The sequence below is a fragment of the Neofelis nebulosa genome, chromosome 5 (genome assembly GCF_028018385.1).
Source record: "Neofelis nebulosa isolate mNeoNeb1 chromosome 5, mNeoNeb1.pri, whole genome shotgun sequence".
In the NCBI taxonomy this organism is placed as follows: Eukaryota; Metazoa; Chordata; class Mammalia; order Carnivora; family Felidae; genus Neofelis; species Neofelis nebulosa.
This window is the reverse complement of record NC_080786.1, coordinates 7,928,253-7,945,392: the sequence shown is the minus strand read 5'-3', so window position 1 is coordinate 7,945,392 and position 17,140 is coordinate 7,928,253. Positions and strand designations below refer to the sequence as shown.

Here is a 17,140-nt window from a genome sequence, read left to right as displayed (position 1 = left end):
GTCACCTGATACGGGCTGTGGGAGGAGCAAGCCTAGCTTGGGAGGGCCGGAAGGACTGACGTGGGTGCAGGGCGGGCACCTGGTGGCTGACCCATAAGATTCTACGAACTCAATGAATTTTCAATGGACTGAGGGTGCTCAGGCCAACTACGCTGGTCCTGGGGGTGGAGAGGTTTCACAGGTACAAGGAGCTCCACCCCGAGAGTTCTGGAGCAGAGCACATGCCTTGCGTGCCGTAGATATTGCATGTTATGTTCTGACCATCACGATTCTGAAAACGAGTACCCTTTGGTGGAGCTGAAGATGGGCCCATCTTATTTAGAATGCTTGCTGCATAGGGCTGCCTGGCTGGCTCAGTCGGTTAAGCATCTGACTTCAGCTCAGGTCATGATCTCACAGTCCCTGAGTTCGAGCCCTGCATCGGGCTCTGTGCTGACCGCTTGGAGCCTGGCACCTGCTTCAGATTCTGTGTCTCCCTCTCTCTCTGCCCCTCCCCTGCTCGTGCTCTGTCTCTGTCTCAAAAATAAATAGAAACATTAAAAAAAAAAAAAAAAAAGAATGCTGTTGCACAAATTGTGGTCAGGTGTTCTCTGGGGCTCTCCATCTCGGCTGTGCCTTAACATACCCCATGGAGCTTTACAAAGTATCTGTACTGGGCTCACCTCCACAGATTCGGAAGTACGTGGCTAAGCGTGGAAGATGACCCTGTGCACTGTTTTAGAGCCCCCTAGGTGATTCCGGACTGAGTACGGTCGGGATTGAGGAAGGCCGGTAACAACAATGCAAGGGTGCTGGGTGACAGGTGGGAGCTCATTGTGAGGGCGCCCCAGTCATTTGGCGTAACCGGGAGGCCACGCGTGCCCTGGGGGATCTCCCCCTGCTCGAGGCATGACTGAATTTTCTAGGCGGTGTGTAGAATAAATCCCATTGTTTCATGATGGCGGCTTATCAGCTTTGAACATGATCTCACAAACCGTTTCTTGTCCCCTGGTCTTCGCTTCTGTTAAACAGAAATCTTAGTTTAAATGGCGCCCCGAATCATGAAGGCAACTGGCTGGAATGCTTCAGCGAAGCGTCTTGGTACCCACAAAATGCTTTCAAGATTAAGCGAGTGCCACGCTGAGGACAGAAGATGTGCCAGGGGTTGAGCCACACTTTGGGGACACAGAGGTGATGAAGCTATTGCTTCACAGGGTTGAGCAGGAGAGAGGCGTGTAAAGCATTCCCTGAAGGCCCAGATGAAGGAAGTGGTGAATCCCGGAAGGCCCAGAACCCAGATCTGCCTCTATGGTGGCAGACAGCTACCCCCAGTGGATGGTTTTCCTCAGAAAGTGGCACGTGAAAATTTCAAAGCCCTGAGCTGGCCCGCTTGGGACACATGTCTGCCTGAGCCACCCTTGGGGCCTGAGGGAGACAGGGGAGGAGAGCAGACTTGTGGTCTGTTCGGCGGGATTCTCCACATGTTTGCTTTTCCCCTCGTCTTGCAGTAGGCAGTGGAGGTCTGAATTTGGTGACTGGTATAGGGGTACACCAAGCAGACCTGGGGGTGTATGTGAGAGAAAAGAAAGGATGAGATGCAGTCAAGTGAGCCAATAATATTCTGGAAACTTCCTGAGGTATCTCTCTGGGTTGAAAAACGACTGTTAACAGGATTCCTCTCAGGTTTTATATCTTTTTTGGCCTCCATTCCTGGAGAAAAGGTTTTTCGAAAAACCAGCAAAGGGAAGATAAAAATAATCTGTAGAAACCTTCAGCGCTGCTCTCTTAGCTTAGGCTTCCTGAACGGTTTGAAAGATAGAGTCTAGCAACCACCACAAAAGGCCCTAATGATTCTCTGTGTTTAATGCGTCCTTTAATGCTTTCCTCCCTCGTCTCAGTGGCTGGCATATTTTTAGATAAGACATGGCCATAGACTTTATTGAAAATACAACAATGTAAAATAATGACGGCGAAAAAGCTCCAGAATGAGACGGATGAGATCTTTTTTCCTTCCCTCTTTCTCGTGGATAAAAAGCATTTACCTGTGTCAGCAAAGTGTTGGAAAAAATCTGCCTTTAGATAGAAGGAAAAAAAACAACAACAAACACGAGCCTTTTTTTGGAGGATACGCTGTTCGTATTCTGACAACAATTTCTTTTTACTGGCTGGTCTAATAGAACTGAAGAATATAATTTCTCATTCTAATTACATTGGTTGTCTTAACTATATAAAAACAGCGAAGGTAGAATTAGTCCTTCAGGCTTCCTGGGAGAGAAGCCTGTACTTTCCTGACTCTCCCAACACATCAAGTTCTGGAACTGGTGTGAGTAGAATTTTGGAGTAGGAGGGCAGGGGAGTGGAGGGCATACCTCAGAGTACAGACTAGTCTATGTGATCAAACAAAGAGGACTTTCTGACGTTTTAATCATTAGGGGGAGACGATCCAGAATCTTTGATTTCTAGGGGTCTAGAATTAATATGTCCACAACACGCAGAAATACTTTGGTCTTCTTTTTTAAATGTTAATTTATTTATTATTTTGAGGGGGGAGAGGGGCAGGAGAGAGAGAGAGAGAGAGAGAGAGAGAGAGAGAGAGAGAATCCCAAGCAGGCTCCATGCTTTGGGCACAGAGCCCGACTCAGGGCTCGAACTCACCAACTGTGAGATCACGACCTGAGCCAAAATCAAGGGTCGGACACTTAAGTGACGGAGCCACCCAGGGGCCCCAATACTTTGGTCTTCTCAGCACATCCGACAGCCCAGTGGGGATGCTGGCACGGGGTAACTCAAACTTAACAGAATCTTTGGTATTTAGCCTCCTACTTCTGATCCTCATTGGGGCCAGATAGTTAAGCAACTTTCTTGGTCCCAGTTGAGTGTGGCCGGTGTCAGGGGCCTCCCCGCCTGGCCTCCTTCCATCCCACCAGCCCCGCAAAGACTCCCAGAGCAGAGCACCGCCCACGTACCTAGAATATCGAAGCACGCCCCGCTCTCCAGCCGGTGTTTCCTGTACAGGTTCTTCAAGACCTTAGCACTGCCGAAGCGTTTGAAGCGACTCTTCACGTTATTGTAGAACCATTCCAGAGACTGGGTCCTCAGAAGCCTGCGGAAAACACAGAATTAGAAAAGAAAATCAGTTAAAAACTGGAGTGATTAAAATGGTGGGTGGCCAAAGGTGCCGTGATACTCCGCGGCTCCTTCCATCAAGACGTGGAGCTGCCTTCTCCACTCTCGAGTCCGGGCTGGTGCGCGTGTGTGACTTGTTCGGACCGCGGAGATGGGTGGGTGTGACACTGCAGATCTTGAGCCTTACGGCGACCTCTCTTGCCGCTCCTGGAGACCCCGCACCCCGTGACCACGCGAGCAAGCCCAAGCTGGCCTTCGGGGTGCCCACGGACGCTTGGCCCAAATCACCCCTTCCGCCTCAGGCAATGACCGGCCCATCTTGGACAGGTGAGCGAGGGAAAAGGTGACAGGGACCTGGCGAGTGACAAGAGTGATAGCAGCCAGGAGGACAGCAGCGAGGATGAGGTCTAGGCCACCCGGACAAAGAGATATTCAGCAGCGGTGTGGATTCAGAAGATGAGACAGTTGACTCTGGTGATGAGGACACAGGCCAGCCTGTGGCAGTGACAGGGGGTGGCCAGGGGAGCTGCAGCCACAGCCAGAGCCACAGTACCTGTCTCACCCCCAGGGGCAGCGAGCACTCAGCCCAGGAGGCTGGCAGTGAAGCCACAGCTTTGGATTCCGGGCACAGTGACCGAGTCCCAGGGCCCCCAGGACTGGCGCAGACACGATTACTGTGCACAGAAACGCATGGTTCCAGCGGTCTCTTTGTGAGCCCTCCGCCTTGTTCGTTTTCCTCCCCTCCTCCAAACCTTGGCTGTTATTAAAGCCAGTCTCTCTTTAAACAAATAAACAATTGACTGGAGATGCACGAGTGGCCTGCAGAAGGACCAGGAGAGCAAGCATGCTCCTGAGTCCATCCAAACAGCAAGTGGATAAATGCTGGCCATTTTAAGCCACTGACTGATACACCTGCTTAATAGCAGACTTTGTATGTGATACTCCTGTTGCACTGACAACACCTCTCACTCAGCACGAGAGAGACAAGATTCTCCAGCCACTTATGCATTCAGCTGGGAGCACGGAGGGAAAGCAGTTTCTTGGGCAGTGCTGGAACGGTGGGTCCAGAACACTGACAAGATGCTTCTCTCTTTTTTTAATTTTTAAAAAAAAATTTTAAGAAAGTTTATATATATTTGAGAGACAGAGCTTGAGCGGGGAAGGGGCAGAGAGCAAAGGAGACACAGAATCCAACGCAGGCTCCAGGTTCTGAGCTGTCAGCACAGAGCCTGTGCACGATCGTGAGATCATGACCTGAGCTGGAGCTGGACGCCCAACCGACTGAGCCACCCCGGGCGCCCCTCTTTTTAAAATGTTTTAAAGTTTATTTATTTATTTTGAGAGAGAGCAAGACAGCGAGCAGGGGAGGGGCATAGAGAGAGGGAGAGAGAATCCCAAGCAGGGTCTTGCACCACCAGGACAGAGCCTGATGAGGGGCTCAAAGTCACGAACCGTGAGATCATGACCTGAGCCAAAACCAAGAGCCAGATGCTTAAATGACTGAGCCACCCAGGTGCCCCCAAGATGCTTCTCTTTTTCGCTTGATGACATATTTCTAAGGCCCTTCCATTTCAAGAATAGCTTTTATTGTTACTTTTATTATGAATGTAATAACACATACTCACTTTAGAGAATTCAGAAAAGCGAAACGAACATAAAGGCCTCTAATTCAATGGATGAACAAGCACATCTGTATCTACTCTTCCTCCCCAGATGCCAGTAAAATGGAAGAAGATACCCAAAGGGAAAAATCTACACAAACAAAGAATAGGGGTGAGAGTAAAACACCAGAGATTTTGACATATTTCTGGAAAATTGAAAGTGGATGATAGCATGAACGTAAGAGAGAATTCTGTCCTCCAGACAGGTACAGGATCTGGGCCTCCTGGACCGAGGGGTCCAACTTGGAGCTGGCTTGTGCCAAGAGCAGCACTGGTTGTGAGAAGGAATTCAGAAAGCTGATCTAATGGCTGCATACACAACAGTGAGGCCTCTCGGTCTCCATCCCAATTCCTAATCAAATGGACAACTGGTCCAGGGATGCTTTGTCCTTAGACCCCAAACTGAAAACAGTCCTGTAATAAAATTGGACAATCTACTTGAAGAAGACTAGGGCTTGAATACAAGGGTCACACCTGGGAGTGAAACCTTCCTTGGGCAGCTTTGGAGGAGTGCCCCCCCCCCCCCCCCCCCCCGCCGCCAACACCTGCCCACCAGATCCTGTCCATCTACCTGAAGATGGGCCTGGCCGACAAACTTGGAGTTGTCAGTCAGCACATCACCCCCTGTTCAAAGGACAGGTCTCCTGGGAATACTAGCCTATCCATGTTAGTCATCTTTATTAATCAGCCAAGTCCTTTGTTAAAAAGTATTGGATAGACAACCAGAGATCACTAGAAATTTGAAACAATCCAATGGATTGGGAAAGAAGGACCAAGAGAAACTAAGAGAGAACTTTTAAAAAGAGAAATGAAGGTAATCTAGGGTAATGAAAATCGCTCTAAACATTCTAATAAATAACAGTGATTTGAAACGACACTGTATCCCATCCATATAACAAGACTACGTGGTGTGAAAAGTAAGTAATCAGGCAATAATAGTTTCTTGGACACAGAACCTATGATTGGTAAAATCTTCCTGAATGCAGAGCAAGAAGTCAAAAAGATAGGACTTATCGGAGAAAGGAACATGAGGATCAATTCAGTGGGCTCAGCATCTAACAGGATTCCAGCAAGGGAGAAGAGGAAAGAAAAAACATCAGACATATAACAGAATAAAAGGGGCCCAAGCTAAGAAAGGCAAAGGCATTTAGGTTAAGAGTCTACCAAAGGCCAAGCAGAATAAATTAAATACCAAACAAAATACAGCAGACAATCCTACCTACACACATCTAAGATTCAGACCCTCAAAAAGATGAGGCTCTGAAGGCTTCCAGACAGAAAAAAAGGGCATTTTTGCAAATGAACAAAAATATGAATGACATTAACATTTGAAATCTATAACACCGAATGCAAGGAGACAATGGAGCATGGGTTTCCTAAGCCCAGAGAAGAACTAACAGGAACTCAGAGTTCTATGTTCAAACTGTCATCGGAGGAGGGCCCAATAAAGGTATCTTCAGCCATGCAAGAGCTCAGAAAGTTTATGTGCTTTCTGGGAGGAAAAAAATTCTTAAAGTAAACCATAGGAGAGTGAAAAAACCATCTAAGAGGAAATCACGGCTCTCTAGAAAGAGGGAGTCAGTGCAGGGATCCAATGGGCAGAAGTCTCAGGTGCCAGCTGCACAGCAGGTATGAAAGGCGGGCAGTGCAAACAGGCCATTCAAAAAGCACATGATTAAGAGGCCAAATGAATGTAGAGAGATGCTGAAGAAGGAGGCACATCTTTCTTTTGGCAATAAGAATAAAGAGAGATAATTAGAAGCCCCAGGGAAAACAAAACCAAAACTAAAACAGCAGCTCTAGAAAGCGACGGTCTAATCAGGAAGCACATTCAAGGCCGTCAGATTCTGCCAACTAACGAAGCAGAAGAAAAGAGGCAAACGGCTCGTGGCCCAGGTTCGTGGCCAAGGATCACATTTCCTTCTCTCCGCAAGACTTCGCGACAAGACTTTGGTCTATAGCAAATTGTATATATTGTATTACATATATAATATATGCATTATAATTTTATATGTATAATGAAAACACCATTTTACTTTTCACACTCTATTTATAGACAAAGCATGAAAGGCCCTCCCTGTCAAGACATTTGCATTTTTTGCTGAAGGCGAAACCAAGTCATCAGCTGGCCTGAAAGGAAGCCCGGATGCAGAGAGAGGCAGGAACAACACAGAAGGCTCACAGAGCCTAACTTCCTCATCTTGCACAGTGGGGTCCAGACCGGCTTCTCGAATATATGGACAACAATCACGGTTTAAATATGTCATGTAAAGTGACAGAGGTCACCGGGTTTTAATAAAACTTTGGGGGGAGGGGAAAGAGGTAGCAAGGACGTGGGCCAGGCATGAAAGTGTGAAGTTGACGAATCAAGAAATGGTAAGATCAACACGTTAGTTAGAATTTTAGCAGTAACCCCAAGGAATGTTTACAGGTGACTGCTTGGGGCATTGGGACTTGGCATGTTGCTGGGGGCATGAGATCCTTTAACTTTCATATCATTTTATATTGCTTAAATTCTTTTTTAACCAGGTACATGCATTAACGTAAAAGCACTGAAATAAAAACAAAAGGGGCGTCTCGGTCAGGTGGGTGGCTCAGTCAGTTAAGTGTCCAGCTCTTAATTTCAGCTCAGGTCGTGATGTCACAGTCATGAGCTCGAGCCCCACGTTGGGCTCTGTGCTGGTCGTGGAGCCCACTTAAGATTCTCTCTCTCCCTCCCCCTCTGACCCTCTCCCCAGCTCATGCTCTCAATCTCTCTTTCTCTCTCTCTCAAAAAACAAAAACATAAGTAAAAGAAGATTTTTTAAAAAATCACCCCAAAGTCTTACCACTGGAACTTGACATCTGAAGTGTTTGTTATGGACTGAAAGTCTATATCCCCACAAAAGTCCTATGTTGAAACCGAATCCCCGATGTGATGTTACCTGCGGGTGGGGGGCTTTGGGAGGTGGGGCCCTCATGAACGGGATGGTGTCACTATAAAAGAGACCCTACAGTGCTTTGTCCCCTCTCCTACCGTGTGAGGCCACAGCGAGAAGCCGGCCGTCTATGAGCTGGGAAGCGGCTCCTGGCCAGACACCAAGTCTGCCCATGCCTTGATCTTGGCCTTCCCGGCCTCCAGGACTGTGAGAAAAACGTTCCTGTTGTTTAGAAGTCACTCAGTCTGCGGCATTGTAGGATAGCCGCCGGGAACAGGTGGTATGTGTGGGTGTGTATGTGTGTGCACACGTGTGTGCATGCACGCCTAACGCAACACACATGGGGAAGACAGTGTCGGTCTCAAGTCTGTTGGTGCAGAAGGGGCCCCAGGGCCAGTGTGGCTCTGAGGGACCACGTTTAAGAGGGAGGAAGCTCTCCCCCTTCCAATAAAGCCCAGCCGACAAAAGCTGTGGGGCAGCATCAGTGCAGCCACCAAGAGTACCCAGGAGGCAGTGAGGGTGGCAGTGGAGGGGCACCCCTCCTAAAAGGCTCAGGACTTCACTGAAGAGAAGTTCTGGACGGGTTTGCTCCTGAGCACATGCGAGGGACCTCCAGTACACGTAATACGCACACTGTCTTTTCTTAATTTGTTTTTAACGTGTATTCATTTTTTGAGAGAGAGAGAGAGAGAGAGAGAGAGAGACAGAGAGAGAGAGACAGAGCCTGAGTGGGGGAGGAGACACAGAATCCAAAGCCGGCTCTGTCAGCACAGAGCCCGACGCGGGGCTCGAACTCACGAACCGTGAGATCATGACCTGAGCCGAAGTCCGACGCTTAACTGACTGAGCCACCCAGGTGCCGCCCCCCCCCACCCCCACCCCGACACTGTCTTTTAACAAACATGGGATCACAATGACTTCGATCCTGCAGATGCCTTCAGACCTCAGTCTGTCACTTCATTCAAGTCTCGGCACAAACGTCACCTCCTTGTGAGGCCCTGCCTGGCCACTTTGGCTAGAGTACCACGACCACACCAACACGTCTTGTATCGGTCTCCTTTTCTCTCTCCGTTTCCCCATAGAGTACTTCTCTGCCCCTCATGCGTCATTATATATAATTGTATAGAGTTACTTACAAGTTAATATGTTGATGCATTAATTAATGATTGTTAAATTGTTCATGATTTCTTTCTCCTTTCCAACAGAACGTAATAAGCTCACGGGAAACAGGGTTTTTTTTCCCACTCCTGTATCCTAAGTGCCTAGACCCACCGTGTGCACACAGCGGACCCTCAATAAAATCCGGTGAGTGAGGGACACACACTGTGTTAACCTACTGTTTTCACTTGCTATTCCTGATTGAGTTCAATGTCCTTAACCAGTCTTCCCCCACGGCACCTTTGGCAGTCCCAGGGTTCTCCGCGGTTTGGATGCAGCCTGCTTTACGTAACTGATCTCCTATCTTCGGACGCAGAATTTTTCCCCATTTTGTTTTCTATTAACAACAATTCTAAGACACGTATGTTGGTGGCTATGGTTTCACACAGCCACGATTGTGGATTCTGGAAGCGGAATCACTGGGCTCACAGATATCAATCTTTCATAAAGTTTGTACCAGAAAGCTTGCTCCTCGCCTGGGCGTGAGATTCTAAAATCCTCAAAGTGGCCTCACATGGAAAAGAAAGCCCCAGAGGAGTGGCTGATGGCTCCATGCAAAGCCCACCTGTGGTCCCTACGTGCAGCCCAGGAAGGAAGGCGAGCATCACCTCCTCCGCACTCCGGTTTGACCCCCAAGAGGGCATTTAGAGGCTGGTCTCCACTGAGGGGAAAAAAGCAGCTATCCAACAGCACGTACCAAATGTCTCATCCCTTTTATTTAAAACTGCATTATATCACCCGTATCATTGCTATTAAAACAAATGGACACGGTTATGTGAGTGCTTGTTCCGTCTTAGGCACTGTGCCAAAAGCTTTCCTCGAATCCTTTTACTTAATTCACAGAGCATAGCACGGGGAGTTAAGACCATGCGTGCTGAGGCAGGTTGGGACGGGCCCAGGGATTTGCTACCTGTGTGGGTGCTGAGCAAATTCCTGTCTGTGAGCCTCAGTTTTCTCGTCTATGATACGGGGATGACAGTAACCACCTCGTAAGGCGGTTTGAGGATTAAATGATAGAACACAAGCAGTAAGTTGCCTGGCGAAATGTGATTTCTTAAGACAGCTCGGTGATTTCTTAAGACAGCTCCACAAGGGCGAGCCTCATTGGGATAGATGGTTAAGTCGAGATGTAGTAAGATTGACTGTGTCGCCCAAAGGAGCAAAGCGCGTCAGCAGGGATTCAAAAGGGGAGCTCAACCATGCAGATGTGCTCGCCACGGGCATCCAAAGGGAAGAGAGATTGGCTCTCCTTAGTGTATTTTCCTGTAGCGTTTTAATTCACTACAAAGAATAACTGTCATTTAGTTTAGCATCTGTCACTTTTATCCAAAACCCATACAGCTATTTTCAGCATAAACACTAACACGGCAGACAGGAGAAAAAGTACAGAAGACTTTGTCCTTGGAAACCATAACATCTGGGCTTACGATTTATTTGATAGCTTTAAAAGCACAAACGGAATGTGACTCTAGAAATGTTCTCCAGGCCACATCCCCGGTGCACTGCCCTGCTCTCCGAGCCGTCGACCATCACAAAGGACCTGTTGGTGGCTCAGCAATGTGGCTGAGGGTCCACAATGGTACTGTTGGGGGATAGTTGCTACTGTGCTCCACATTCCTTTGACCAAAGGACATTCCCTGTCCTTTTGGGACACTCACCCTTCCCTCCTAACGGAGGGTAAGTTGTTCTGGAAAACCTAGCGCCCCTTCCCCTCGCCCCCCCCCCCCAACACCGCCCTGGTCAGCATGCGGGTGGTCACATGACACAGACCAGCGAACCCAGGTCAAGATGGAGGTTTTTGCTGCTGCTCTTGGAAGGCGGGGTGCTGCCTTTCTGCTGGGCTGGCCCCACAGAGGAAGGAAAGCCCAGAACTGCTGGGGCCATCCCGCCCATCACTTGGGGGGATATCTGTGGTCTTCTGGACAGAAACAGATCTGATGTTGGAAAGGGACAGGATCCTGCTGCTATACTTTGAACACTTGTATCTCCTCAAGCCCAAGGTCAAGCCCTGGACTCGTCTATTACATGAGCCAGTAATTTCCCTCTTTTATACCTTTTGGAATTGGTTTCCCTTACTGGCAATCAAGAGTCTTCATACCTCAAGTATACAAAAGGATGAGCTCTTTCTTCCCTGGTTATACCCAAACTTTTGGCATTCAGAAGCATGTTAATGACCTCTACATTGGAAGCCCCAGTGTGCTCAAGTCTTGGAGTGGGACCAGGGCACCGCCCTGGGCTGCTGGGAGGTGGGAGGCCGGCACCGAATCCTTGGAGAATGACTGTCAAAACCACAGCCTGATTTGGGAGCAGAAAGCTTTTCTCTTACAAAGTGATGTGTTTTAGACTATGTTTTGACTTAGCGTTACCGTGGAGAGCTTTCCTGGAAGTCAGGCAAGGCTCGGTCAGGATGACCTTCATTTCAGATTAGCACTCTTATTTCACTTATGTAAAATCTCAGGGCCCAGAGGAAACTCATGGGACGCACGTGATTCGTGGGGGAGGGGTGTGGGGAGGGGGCTGTGAGGATGCCAGCACCAGCGGGGACTGGGTAAATGTGCTCCTGGGGGCTCCCTGGTCTCAGGGAGGCTGGAGACCTCAGGGTAGTCCGGTCTCCAGCCTCCACCTGAACGGACACGACTGCAGGCAAGAGCGGACGGGAAGGAAGGAACCTCGTGTCGGCATCCTGCTCGAGTGGAAGGCATAATGGAGTCCTGTGCGTGCACGTGGACTCCTTCACTTGTCCACTCACCCATTCTTTAATTCCCTCGCTATTTCTTGCGTGCCCCCTGGGGCAGGCACCGTGCCAGGGATATCGGAGGTCACACACAGATAAGGCGGCTACCCCTCAGTGCTGCCAGACTAATCTCAAAGAGTGCCAGGTGTCATGAGATGGGATCAAAAGGAAGCCAAAGGTGTCTCAGGAGTGGCCGGACATAGGCTTTGGCTTCTGGATTATTCCCACCGGTGGATGCGACACTACATGTGGAGGAGAGGAGACGTAGGCAGGGGTGGGAGCCACCCTCCTGGTGACAAGGCTTGCCAACAGCTTCCCAACCCGGAACTGTCCAGAGGGACCCTGCTTGACTTCCCTGGCTTATTCTGTAAACGATCCCGAGTTATCCCTAAGAATGTTTGCACAGCGATTCTCAGCACGCTGTAGTTTCCCCAACTTAAGTGTGAACGTTTCTTTAAATACTAAAGAGTTTTAAAAGTCAGCAGCGAACCTTTCAACTTCAGCAATACAACATAGGCAGAATTGATGACTTTTGGTCCTGGGAGCTACTTTGTCCTCTGGAAAATGTGATATTAATGGTACCTCGCAAGGCTGGAGGGAGAATTAAATAACTCAGCCCAGGGTGCCCAGAGAAAGGGCAGGCCCACGGTGCCAGCTGAGTCTGAGTGGACACATCTTTGGGGCATGGCCTCCCACGTCCGTATTCACTAAACGCTGCAAACGCGTGGTCCCGTGTGGGGCATGTGCTTTGATGGGGATGATGGCACTATCTATTGCCAGGAGGGTTTCCCCCCAGATGCACCTGCTCTTGGAGATGCTGATAAGCCCTTCCTCTGGCACCCCATCGTCCCTTCCTACTCCGCTCCCATGTTGCAATGAGAGATGTTACCGACAAGGCAGAAAACAAGACCGGGCACGACAAACTACTTAGGTGATGCAACTAAGCATATGGCACAGGGGTCTGCCTGGACTGTCCTCCAAGACGTCACAGACCTGTCAGGACAAGAAGGTGCCCAAGGGCCCGAGGCCATGGGTGTGGCCAACTTACTATGAAGCTCCCGAAGGAGTGAGTGAGTGCTGGGCCCCAGGACAGGCTGGGTGAGCCCCTCGAGTTACACTGGGGAAGCACAGCACCGTGGAAAGAGCTGTTCGAATTCAAGGGAAGCACAGTCCGAATTCTGGTTCTCCTGCCGTCCTGCAAGGTCACTCCGCCTCTTGGTGCTTTGGCCCCCTCTGCAGAGTAGCCGGAGAGGTGACGTGACAAACAAAAGATGTAGCATGTGCCGATTGCGGCAAAAACCCACCTCAGGCAAGTCACTTAACCTCCCCCTGCCTCCATTTCCTCACCTGTAAAATGGGGATAAGCACAACCATAGCGCGTAGGGAGCAGCTGACGGGCAAATCCAAGTTAAGTGCTCAGCCCTGACACAACTCAACCGCTGTCCTCACTGAGTTCGAGGCGCTTCAAAAGAAGTGTATGTAGAGGAAGAGGGTCAGGTGTCCCACTCTGAGAGGGTGACAAGAGAGCAGGGTGTGACAGTGAGGGGGAGCAGGGTAGGCAGACAGGTCAGGAGCCCTGTTCCAGGCTGGACCGACAGCGGGAGGTAGGACGGAACGCCACCTCCCATCAGAAAGAAACATGAGCACCCCACCTTCACAGATGGAAGTGCCCAACTTCCTCCCCCGACCCCTAATGGTCTGTTCTGTCTTTGAGGAGATTGACGCTTCCTTATAAAGTGCTTGAAGGAGGAGTGCGTGTGTCCCCGATGGTCTGGCAGTTTCACTCTTGGAATCTCCCCAGAGAAGCACTCACAGGTGTCCTCAGGGGTATTCCCTGAAAAAAAAAAAAACTGTGAACAGCCTTGGCTCATTCATTCATTCCTTGTTCATTCACTCGCTCGTACATCAAATACAAATTCATTCATGAGCACCCACCACACGCCAGGTGCTGGGGTGAGCACCGTATCCTGCAACGGACAAAATGGACAAGGTTTCAGACATTCTAGGTGGAGACAGGAAGTGCAAAGGCCCTGGGGCCTGGTTTGCTTCCAATATCTGAACGACAATAACAAAGAGGTAACTGTCTGGAGGGGAGTGAACCAAGTGAGGAGTCTGTCAATGAGAGAATGGTTAAGTAAACTGCGGTTTATTCATTCCACAAAAGATTAAAAGATTACACAGTGATATTAAACGGATGAGCCAGATCTACCTTTATCAACATGTTTAATCTATAAAACAAACTTCAGAACCCTATGGGCTGATCATGCCATTAACGTAAGTTGGAAGCATCACATAAAGTGACTATGTGTATGTGTATATATAGTTATATATAAGTTGCAAAAGTGAATTATCTGTATGGGAACAATGTGTCCAATTTCAAGGAGAGAAGGGTTTGGAGTCAGAGAGGGCTCACAATGGAGCTTCAACAGAGTCAGTAATATCTCATCTCCATAAAATTTTACTGTTCTTTTTTTTAATGTTTATTTGTTTTGAGAGAGAGAGAGAGAGCCCGGATGCAGAGCTCGAACTCACAAACTTTGAGATCATGACCTGAGCTGAAATCAAGAGGTGGACACTTAACCAACTGAGCCACCCAGGCGCCCCACCGTAAAACCTGTTCCGGCGGGGTCCATGAGGGCTGCCCCATCAGGACGGACACGACTGGCCCATGGGTGTCTTTGTAGCCTGCCGGGAACTTTGGAGTAGGCCTGGAGCAGTCCACAGTATAAACACAAGAAAACCCAGCAGAATCCGCAACACGTATCTTGCCACCTATTGTCCTCATTCTTAACAAAACCTCATCCAACCTCTTCATCTGTTCTCTAAGCACAAACCTTTATTGGAGCACTTTCCGGCGCTGTTTTCATAAATTATTTTAGGACCTGTCATCACTGCTAAGTTAAGTGTCCACTAAGAGAAGAAGCCTCTGCAGACACACTTCACAGTTTGCACTATGATGCCGCGTCTCCTAAGATGATCTCCGCGAAGAGAACAAGAATATATTGCTTCGGGTTTTCTTTCCTTTTTTTTTTTTTTTTTTTTGTAAACCCCAACCATAACCGGCTCTCAAGTTGTTATCTTTCCTGGCTTCGCAGGAGGGTTCTTAGTCTGCTGGTGGATGAATTCTTGTTTTTCTGGTTGACTCAACAGACATCACTTTCTTTAAATCTCCCTCGTGCCCTGCACTGCAGATCTCATGCCGTCTACCTTCCTCCTCGTAGGCACCCCCCCCCAGCACAAGCTCTACGTTCTCCCCAGCACGGAAAACTGTGTGGGGTGCACAGTGACCTCTGACCCCACGCCATCGGCCCCTCAACGTTTGCTAATCCCCGCCATGAACCAATGGTCCATTAGCCACAGGAGTCTCCCCACGGCTGTGTGTCTGCCCCAACAAAACCCAATTTGCCTCCAGGAAGGAGGGCTGGTCTGGGATGGGAGAATGTGTTCACGTCCAGACCGGACTGCTAGCCCATGCTGTGTGACGTCACGGGCTCAGCCGCTGGACACGGTGCCCGTCTCTGCGCATGGCCCCGGTGTAGCGCGGGGTCGGGTGAAGATTCTGCACCATCCCTGGGGACAGCCTGCGGTGGTTCAACCCTCTTGGACGGCCCGTGTTCCAACCAGGAAGGAAGGGCTGGACGGCAACCTCACGCACCCAGGGTCGGGCTTCCTGAAGAGGTCTGTCTGGTGCCAGACTCTCTGGGGGGTCAACACCCAGAGGGAACCGGGGTTTCTTCTTGGTCTAGCCCTGGCCCAGGAAGATATCTAACTGTGGTCTTATGGTTTCCACTCCCCCAGCTGTGGGGCTTCTGGGAAATTGGTCTGCCACCCAAGTAGTCTAGCTCTGGACGTATTAAAGTGTGACAGCATCTGGTTCTCAAAGTCACAGGTGGGCACGGAGAAGGGCTAGGAGAGGAGGCAGCTGCAGTCAGAGCTGAGCACCTCCGGGTCCACAGCCACGGGGCCCAATCTTTTCAGTCTGAAAAGTGAGGGGAGGCGGGGGTAAGTACGTTTGTTTGGGAAACTCGTGTGTTTCTTTTAAGTGTATTTATGTATTTTGAGAAAGAGAGAGCAGACTAGGGGCAGAGAAAGAGGGAGAGAGAGAGAATCCCAAGTAGGCTCCACACTGTCAGCACAGAGCCTGATGCAGGGCTCAAACCCACGAACCGTGAGATCATAACCTGAGCCGGAATCAGGAGTCAGACACTCAACCGAAGGAGCCACCCAGGAGCCCAGGGGAACATCTGGGATGACAACGGGGCACCCGCTTGGAGTCGAGTTCTCTTCTGCAGCTAAAGTCCAACCCAAACAAAAGATGGAGCTCCTTTCCTGCAGCTACAGAGAATCAGCAACATATTTTCTGCATTCTTTAAAGCCTTTTTCCCCATTTTCTCTCTGCCCTGTCTCATTATCCTGTGTCATGATGTCTTTACTAATTCCCCACTTAAGGAAGGCATCAGGGAGAAACTGGCAGTTCCATAGTCATTAAGGAAACTGGTCTCTTAAAAATGATATAAGCCCAGTTTAAATGGATTTTTGCCATCATTTATCGAGAGCCTCCTCAATCCAGGCTTTTTCAAATGGAATCTTTTTTTGCATGGAGAGAATTCTTGCTGCTGTGTCTAGAAACTCAGAACAGCCCCTTCCCACAAAGTAGAAGATTTAGAGAAGTTCTCATTTAAAAAAAAAAAAATTAGGGGGAGGCGTGCCTGGGTGGCTCAGTCGGTTAAACGTCTGACTTTGGCTCAGGTAATGATCTCAAGGTCTGTGAGTTCGAGCCCCGCGTCGGGCTCTGTGCTGACAGCTCAGAGCCTGGAGCCTGTTTCAGATTCTGTGTCTCCCTCTCTCTCTGACCCTCCCCCGTTCACACTCTGTCTCAAAAATAAATGAACGTTAAAAAAATTTTTTTTTTAAATTAGGGGGGCGCCTGGGTGGCTCAGTTGGTTGAGCATCTGATTTTTGGTTTTGGCTCAGGTCATGATCTCGTGGTTTTGTGGGTTCGAGCCCCACACCAGGCTCTGCGCTGGCAACATGAAGCCTGCTTGGGATTCTCTCCCTCCCTCTCTCTCTGCCCCTCCCCTATTTGCACTCTTAAAATAAATAAACTTTAAATTATAAAAAATATTAGGGATATTTTTCTAGCTAAGGGAAGCTTTAAGAAAGAAAAAAATATGGGGGCAGGGTAAACTTGACCTATAAGATATTAAAACAAATGCATAATAACTTAAATAGTGTGTTATATTAAAAATATAAAGACAGGGGTGCCTGGTGGCTCAGTTGATTAAATGTCCAACTTTGGCTCAGGTCATGATCTCACGGTTTGTGGGTTCGAGCACTACGTCAGGCTCTGTGCTGACAGCTCCGAGCCTGGGGCCTGCTTTGGATTCTGTGTCTCTCTCTGTCTCTGCCCCTCCCCCACTCATGCTCTGTCTCTATCTCAAAAATAAATAAACATTAAAAAAATATAATTACAAATAGGAAAGAAACCTGGAAGACAATGTATAAAATATAACTATTGATATCTCTGAACAGTGATATTATGGGTAACTTTGATTTCTCAAACT

General features: G+C 49.0%; 1 protein-coding gene across 5 annotated transcripts in view; it reads right to left on the bottom strand.

Annotated features, from left to right (window-relative positions):
* Nucleotides 1-17,140, bottom strand: part of MYRIP (myosin VIIA and Rab interacting protein) — a 370,434-nt gene that overhangs the window by 95,718 nt on the left and 257,576 nt on the right. For all 5 annotated transcript variants that reach the window (XM_058729485.1, XM_058729487.1, XM_058729486.1 and 2 more), the window contains one exon: nucleotides 2,946-3,082. In XM_058729485.1, the coding sequence (XP_058585468.1) occupies nucleotides 2,946-3,082 (137 nt within the window). The remainder of the gene's footprint in view (nucleotides 1-2,945; nucleotides 3,083-17,140) is intronic.